Source organism: Erinaceus europaeus, chromosome 10, assembly GCF_950295315.1.
Source record: "Erinaceus europaeus chromosome 10, mEriEur2.1, whole genome shotgun sequence".
NCBI classification, from domain to species: domain Eukaryota; kingdom Metazoa; phylum Chordata; class Mammalia; order Eulipotyphla; family Erinaceidae; genus Erinaceus; species Erinaceus europaeus.
The window spans coordinates 31,739,666-31,748,386 of record NC_080171.1 but is presented as its reverse complement, the minus strand read 5'-3'; the positions used below and the strand labels follow the sequence as shown (position 1 = coordinate 31,748,386).

The window sequence follows — 8,721 nt, the reverse complement described above, 5'->3', positions numbered from 1 at the left end:
CCAACTGAATTATTTCTAGGAGGGAACCTCCAAAAGTACAATTTATGTCAGGTTGCAATATGGTGAAATTACATATCTCTCCTGTTACAGGTGCTGATCACAAATTTAACAGTAAGACGCCTCTAAAGCAATATAACTTTGAAGTTACACATGTGCCCTGAATTCAGCTTCACTACTACCAAATATACACTGGGGGATCAAAAGAGAGGCTTACACTACTTACAAAAGATCAAAAACACTAACCTTGGATAATGGTTTAAGAGCTGAGATCATCTGCCTAATTTTTTTAAAAGCCCTTGGACAAGTTTCAAAACAAAAACTTACTTCTCATTTACCTTTTTCAATAATAAATACCAAGTAAGTTTTAATAATAAAACCTTCCATGTCAACAATGAGAACTTTAATCTGGCTAACTCCACGTTTGTGGAAATGAGATATACACTGTGGAGAACAGGCATCTTATCAATCTGAAAAAAATTAAAAAATTACAAGGTAATAAAATCTGTTAAACAGGATATAGTAGCTCTTTCCTGTTACTTGAAATTAGTTAAACCATACAAAGCAAAACACACCAGTTAGTAAAATTAAAGGAAAGTTTTATGGTTTACAAAGCACTCACAATCCTAAATCCTCAAAAGCAAAAACAAAACGGTCCCTTTTCCTCAATTTACTCAGATCAAGCTGAATTCTCTGTGGATTGACAGCATTGTCAGACTCGACTGTACAGTGTGCTATTAGCCAGAAGAGTAAGGATGATGTTTATCATTAAGTTTTTCCAAGCAAATCATTACTGAAGACAACTAGAGTCTTTTCTTACTCACTTGTTGGAGGAAAGTTGGGAGCTGTTGTCTCATTTGTTCTTGAAGCTGAGGATTTCCAGCAAATAGGGGGTTATTCAGCATCATCTATGGGGCAAGTGTTCAACAGTTTTAACTGGAAGTATTTGAAACATGAAATGCACCTTGTTTAATAGTCTATCTTCCCTCAAATGCCTAAATTAGCACTTAAAAGCAAGGAAGGTAGTTCATGAACAAAAAGCTTTTGCTTGGGGACACGCCACAGGATTTGGGATGAAGGTGAGGAATCTTTTTTCAATGATAATGGTATTTATTATAATAGCATGTAGTTTCCAAATAAATAATAATAAAAGCAGTTATTTTCTTAGCTTTTTCCTTGAACAAAAGGGAATGTTTGCTATTAAAAAAAGGAATTCATGGTACATTTCCTGCTACCTTAGCTGAATACCATTACATGAAATTATACTTGGTTTGCTCACACACCTCCACATACAAGTTTCAATAACAGGAAAAAAAATCCAAATTTGAAACTACCATTATCAACCAGCCTATTGAGAAACAGATACTATTAGGTCCAGAAAAATAACACTGCATAAGAGCACCCAGCTTTCCACAGAACTGGAGCTGCTAGGTCTAAATTAGCTCAGAACTAGCCCTAACATCTCTGTTCTCAGAAATTATAGCAATTTAAAAACCTGAAAGCTGTAAATACATTTGAGAACAAGATTAGAATCTAGATTTCTCCTCACAACCACCTTAGACAAGAAAACCACCCATCTCCTAACCTTCAAATAGTCGTTAAGAATTAGAAAGTCGGGGGTCGGGCAGTGGCACAGTGGGTTAAGCTCAGGTGGCGCAAAGCGCAAGGACTGGCGTAAGGATCCTGGTTCAAGCCTCCAGGTCCCCACCTACACGGGGGTCACTTCACAGGAGGTGAAGTAGGTCTGTAGGCGTCTTTCTCTCCCCCTCTGTCCTATCCAATAACAGTGAAATCAATAACAATAATAACAAGGGGCAACAAAAATGGGGGGGAACAGCCTCCAAGAGCAGTGGATTTGCAGCACTGAGTCCTAGCAATAACCCCGGGGGGGGGAAAGAATTAGAAAGTTGGGGTCAATATTAACATGTTAGACAGCTAAAAGTAACATAACAATACAAAACCAGCATAACCAAAGCAAGTAGATTCTTGTAGCTTCAAAAAAAAAAAAAAAAAGTCATTTTTCAATCAGTTTCCCAAAATAGAGTTTGGTCAACTAACATGATTTCTCAATAACCTATTTACCATGTCCTGAAGTAGTTGAGCATATTTCAAGAATGTGAGACTGGAAGTAAAACATTCCTTCTTCCCTCCTTTAGTTTAACTAGTACAGACATTTTGTTAATTTCAACAAAAAAACTAAAGCAGGAAGAAGTTAAAACTTAATGAATTTCAGGATCGTTCCATAAAATTATTATTATTATCATCATTATTATTCCAAAGTGGCCAAAGAATTCACAGTAAATAAATATCTGCTTGACAACAACAAACCTACTACATTGTCTTTAGAAATTTTTTTTTTCTTCTTCTTTTTTTTTTTCCTCCTCCAGGGTTATTGCTGGGCTTGGTGCCTGCACCATGAATCCACCGCTCCTGGAGGACATTTCCCCCCCCTTTTGTTGCCCTTGTTGTAGCTTCGTTGTGGTTATTATTAATGCCCTTGTTGACACAATTCGTTGTTGGATAGGACAGAGAGAAATGGAGAGAGATGGGGAAGACAGAGAAGGGGAGAGAAAGACACCTGCAGACCTGCTTCACCGCCTGTGAAGTGACTCCCCTGCAGGTGGGGAGCCGGGGGATTGTACCAGGATCTTTACTCCAGTCCTTGAGCTTCGCGCCATGTGCACTTAACTTGTGCCACATGCGCTTAACCCACTGTGCCACCGCCCGACCCCCTAGAAAATACTTTTTATGAGCACATTAATCATCACATTATCTTTGTCATTTGATTGCTATCTTACCTCATTTGATCAGCATTATTATATAACAATTGATAATGGCTTTACATTCACCTTTTTGAATAATTAAAAAATCAACATCAAGATAAAGAAATTACAAAACTTTAACTGATGGTAACCAGATTGATTACTGTAAACACTTCTATACTGTTCACAATTAAAAGATAACAAAGTCTAGACTTTTGCTTATTAAAGTGAAAGCTTTAAATTGAGGTGCACATTTGCAAACTGTTGTGCTCTGATTTTCCTTCTCTCTCTCTCTCTCTCTGACAGAGAGAAAAATTAGAAAGAGAGGTGGAGACAGGGAGTGAAGGTGGGTGGAAGGAAGACACCTGCAGTACTGCTTCATCACTTATGAAGCTTCCCCCAACTGTAGATGGAGAAGAGGGTTATAATTCAGATAGATGCTGTATCTGAATTAACATAGTTCCAGACATTTAGGCTTTTTATTTTACATTCTGCAAGGCAATCTAAGGGTCTATTTGGATTACCTACAGAATTAAAAAAAAAAAAAAATAAACAAAGCCAATGCAATTTTATCATATCTCTCAGTATAGGGCAAGTTTTTTTTTTTTTTTTTTTTTTTTACATTCTTAAAGCTTCCAGTGTGATCCTACATCTCAGTTAGGTACATGATTGAGTGTACATGTTTGAGTATACTGATTGAGTGTACATCCATACACAAGGACCTGGATTTAAGGCCTCAGTCTCCCACGAGCAAGGAGAAAGCTTCACTTCAGGTGAAGTGGTGCTGCAGATGCTTTTCTTGCTCTCTATCCCCTCCTCTTCCCTCTCACTTTCTCTCTGTCCTAAATAAATTTAAAAAGCAAGAAACAAAATAGAAAATGAGTAGTAAATGACCATCATACTAACTTTAGGGGAAGGGTGTGCTGTGAAAAGATTTGAGTACAGAGTTCTACAAGTATGCACTCTGTCTTTTGTGTTTTTGTGTGTGTGGATGGGGGGGGGGGGAGAGGAGGGAATACAATGAAGCAGAGGAAGACAAGAAACACACACCACAGAGCCAAAGATTCCTTCAATGCAGTGGGGACAGTCTAGAACCTCAGGTTTCAGAAGTGACAAAGCAGTGCCCTATTCCTCTGCTTTTAATGAATACCTTCTATAAGCCTGCAGTTCCTTCAGAGTGAATGATAGAGGTGAGGCTGTTTTTAATCATAAATGAAAAATTAATTTAGGGTTCAAGTCCCCGGTCCCCACCTGCACTGGAAAAGCTTTGCCCCTTCCCTCTTGATTCCTGGCTGTCTCTATCCAATAAATAAAGATAATTTTAAAAATATTAATTTATTGCAATGAAATTTTAATGTTTCAAAAGTTGGAAATAAAGGCTACTTATTTTTTCTAGTGTGTTAAGTTTACACACAGATGTGCCAAAAAAAAGAAAAAAATCACTATGACCTGACTGCGTATTTAGTTCATACTACACAGTTCTTCTTAACATTACTATGCACTCACCTGTGCAGCAAGGTCAGGGTTCTGGCTTAGTGATTGCATCATGCTTCTCATGTAAGGAGCAGACAACATGTTTTGCATAAGTTGTGGGTTTTCAGTTATTTGCTGCAACAAGCTCTGCATTCCTGGTGTGTTGAACATACTAGCTGCAACTTAATAAAAAAAATAAAGACATTGTATCAAGAAAAAGATATGAACAAAAGTGAAGCTTTTGAATATAATGTCAGTACATTTTAGCAATGCCAGGTGAGCATCTTACTCATCAGCTGAACTAAGAAAGAACTTTTTTAGATTTATCTTTGAGATAGATCAAAGTATAATTAAACAAAATTCATTTCTGTGTAGCAAAGTCTTAAAGTGCAAGTTGTCCTTAACCACTAATTATGATATATTTAAAAAATATTTTGTAGATAATTTTGTACATTTCCTTTTTTTAATTTTTAAAAACTATTTATTCATTTTCTTTTTGTTGCCCTTGTTGTTTTATTGTAGTCGTCATTGTTGGATAGGACAGAGAGAAATGGAGGAGGGGAAGACACAGAGGGGGAAAGACAGACACCTGCAGACCTGCTTCACCACTTGTGAAGCGAATCCCCTGCAGGTGGGGAGCCAGGGGCTTGAACCGGGATCCTTATACCGGTCCTTGTGCTTTGCGCTACCGCCAGACTCCCTTATGACTTTATTGTAACCTATGACTGTTTAAATAATGCGTAACTTATATAAAAATATTCTTAAGAAATCCAAAAGTGGGCCAGGGAGACAGCATAATAGCTATGTAAAAGATTTTTGTCTGAGGCTCTAAGGTTCCAGGTTCAACCCCCAGTATCACCATAAGCCAGAGCTGAGCAGTGTGTTGGTGTGTCTGTCTCTTTATGTACAATTTTTTCATTAAAATAAATGTTTTGAAAATAAAAAGAAATCCAGAATTTGGAGAGCCAAGAAAGAAACAGATCACCTAATAAAAATTTTATATATATATATATATATATTTTTTTCTTCTTCTTCCTCTTCTTTTCTTTGCCTCCAGGGTTATCGGTGGGACTTGGTGCCTGCACTATGAATCCACTGCTCCTGGGGGCCATTTTTCCTATTTTGTTGTTGGATAGGACAGAGAGAAATTGAGAGAGATGGGGAAGAGAGAGAAAGGGGAGACAGACACCTGCAGGCCTGCTTCACCGACTGTGAAGTGATACCTCTGCAGGTGGGGAACTGGGGGCTCGAACACGGATCCTTACACTGTTCCTTGTGGTCTATGTGCACTTAACTCGCTGTCCATGTGCATGTAACCCACTGTGCTATCGCCCAGCCCCCATTTTATATATTTTTAACTGAAGAGTTTCTTTAATATATAAATATATATTATTTCTGCTGTAGTTCTCACAATCGGATGGAATTACTGACAGCACATGTGGAGGCCATATATCTGGTCCAGACCATGCCTGTGAAACTGTGGCTTAATTTTCTCAGATGGCTCCAGCAGAGCTACCCATTTGCTTGATTGAGAACAAAAAATATTCCTGTGATCTTCAAATTTTGTGGCCTAAAATGTACACTTTATCATGTGTGATGAGACAGGAATCAGCTCCCAACCACCACATAGGAATCCCTGCATGGGGAAGTATTCATCAAAAAGTGTTATAGACTTACCTCCAGTCCCCAAGGTTGGTACAGTAGAAGTCTGTCCAGCATTGCCACTGGCAACATTTCCACCAGTGCCGGTAGTACCAGTGGAAGCTGTTGAGTTCTGAGTAGTCTGTGGAGCCCATGGATTGGGTAATGGGTCTCGATTTTCTGTACGGGAAGGCTGACTGCCTTCACCTGAAGATGTATTGCTCACTAATGAAGCAAACGGATTGCCACCAAACTGTAATAAAAGACCAAAACCACAGATAAGCTTTTTTTTAAAAAAAATATTTATTCCCTTTTGTTGCCCTCGTTTTATTATTGTTATTATTGTTGTTATTGATGTCGTAGTTGTTAATAGGACAGAAAGAAATGGAGAAAGGAGGGGAGGACAGATGGGGAGAGAAAGATAAGACACTTGCAGACCTGCTTCACCACTTGTGAAGCAACTCCCCTGCAGGTGGGGAGCCGGGGCTCGAACCGGGATCCTTATGCCGGTCCTTCTGTCTTGCGCCACCTGAGCTTAACCCACTGTGCTACTGCCCGACTCCCCACAGATAAGCTTTTAAGTAATAGGTATAAAAAATAACCTTCTCAGGAGTGGGGTGGTAGCACAGCGGGTTAAGTGCACATGGCGCGAAGCTCAAGGACTGGAGTAAAGATCCTGGTACAATCCCCCGGCTCCCCACCTGCAGGGGAGTTGCTTCACAAGCGGCGAAGCAGGGCTGCAGGTGTTTTTCTCTCCCCTTCTCTGTCTTCCTCTCTTCTCTCCATTTCTCTCTGGCCTACCTAACAAAGATGACATCAATAGCTACAACAATATAACAAGGGCATCAAAAGGGAATAAATAAATATTTAAAAAAGAAGAAGAAACTTCTCTCTGTGTTACGAGAGCACAGCTCAGCTCTGGTATATGGAGGTGCAGAGGACTGAACCTGGGACTTCAGAGCCTCAGGCTCTCACAAGAGTCTGTTTGTAAAACCATTATGCTTTCTACCTCCACCCTAAAAAGAACCTTATCTACTGAAAAATCCCTTGTGGAAAAACTGGGTGGTGGTGTACCTGGTTGAATGCACATGCTATGATGCATAAGGACCTGGGTTCAAGTCCCCACTCCCCACCTGTAGGAAGGACACCTCACAAGTGGTGAAAGCAGATCTATGGATGCCTATCTTAGTTTTTCTCCCTTTCTACATTCCCCTTGTCTCTCAATTCTCTCTGCCCTATCAAAGGAAAAAAAAAAAAAAAACCTTACATAAAAGTATCCCTTTGGCTTGAGTCAAACATTCTCACCTGTTCTTGTGCAGCACTAAGCATTGGCTCCTGAATATCTGTGTACATCCGCCGTAAAGCATTGTACCCCCCTGGGATACTTTCTAGGTTGCTTAAGGCTCGGTCCTGGTTTCTCATCATTTCCTGCATCATTGCCGGATTCCTAGCAAGTTCCAACGTCTAAAAAAAGATGGGAGGTGGTGGAGGAATTTACAAATGTACATGGATTAGCAGTATTCAAGATTTAAACAAACCCTGTGGATATCAAGTTAAAAAGCAAACTAATGTTCAAATAACATTTTTTTAAAAAAGCACTATGACATGACTGCATGCCTATCTTCTGAACTGAACATTATGTTTCTTAAATCTGCAAAGTAACTATTTACAAACACCTTTAAAATACAAAGCTGGAGGCATTAGATAGCCTGACTTCAAATTATACAGCATGACAGTAATCAAAACACTATGGTATTGGCATAAAAAGACATAAATCATGGAGCAGAATTTAAAAAACACACACAAATACATCCACTTAATATTCTTTGTTAGTGTGGTTTTAAAAGTCTGACATCAACCCTAAAGCAACCAGAGGACAGAAATAACTAAAGTTAGGGCAGAAACAAATAACATTGAGAATAAGAAAACCATACAAAAGATCAACAAAAGTAAATGTTATTCTCTGAAAGAGTGAACAAAATCGACAAACCTTTAGCCAGACTCACAAACCAAAAAAGGGAGAAGACCCAAATAAATAGGATAGTAAATGAAAGAGGAGATATCACAACAGACACTGCAGAAATTCAACATATCATGAGAGGCTTCTATGAACAACTATATGCCACCAAGCTAGAGAACCTGGAAGAAATGGACGATATCCTAAATACCTACCAACTTCCAAAACTAAGTCAAGAGGAAGTGGATAACATGAACAGGCCCATCACAGCTAATGAAATTGAAACAGTTATCAAAAATCTCCCCAAAAATAAAAGTCCTGGACCAGATGGTTTTACAAATGAATTCTACAAAACCTTCAAAGAAGAACTAATACCTCTACTTTTAAAAGTCTTCCAGAAGAGTGAAGACACTGGAATACTCCCTGCCAGCTTCTATGAAGCCAACATCACCCTGATACCAAAAGCAGACAGGGACACAACCGAAAAAGAAAACAGACCAATATCTCTGATGAACATAGATGCGAAAATACTGAACAAAATTCTAGCCAACCGGATACAGCAGTATATTAAAAAGATTGTTCATCATGACCAAGTGGGGTTTATCCCAGGCATTCAAGGTTGGTTTAATATACGTAAATCAATCAATGTGATCCACCAAATCAGCAAAAGCAAGACCAAAAACCACATGGTCATATCAATAGATGCAGAGAAAGCCTTTGACAAAATCCCACACCCTTTTATGATCAAAACACTACAAAAAATGGGAATAGATGGAAAATTCCTGAAGATAGTGGAGTCTATATATAGCAAACCTATTGCCATCATCATACTCAATGGTGAAAAACTGGAAGCATTTCCCCTCAGATCAGGTACTAGACAGGGCTGCCCAC

At 38.9% G+C, this 8,721-nt stretch overlaps 1 protein-coding gene across 2 annotated transcripts in view; it reads right to left on the bottom strand.

Annotated features, from left to right (window-relative positions):
- Positions 1–750: 750 nt before the first annotated feature.
- The window catches only part of UBQLN1 (ubiquilin 1), a 41,525-nt gene continuing 33,554 nt past the window's right edge, over positions 751–8,721 (bottom strand). The window contains exons 5-8 of one of the 2 annotated variants that reach the window (XM_060199509.1): positions 7,179–7,337; positions 5,910–6,126; positions 4,266–4,414; positions 751–905 (exon numbers count right to left, since the gene is read on the bottom strand). In XM_060199509.1, coding sequence (XP_060055492.1) covers positions 801–905; positions 4,266–4,414; positions 5,910–6,126; positions 7,179–7,337 — 630 coding nt within the window. In that variant the 3' untranslated portion in view covers positions 751–800. The remainder of the gene's footprint in view (positions 906–4,265; positions 4,415–5,909; positions 6,127–7,178; positions 7,338–8,721) is intronic. The other variant, XM_060199508.1, reaches the window with a different exon arrangement.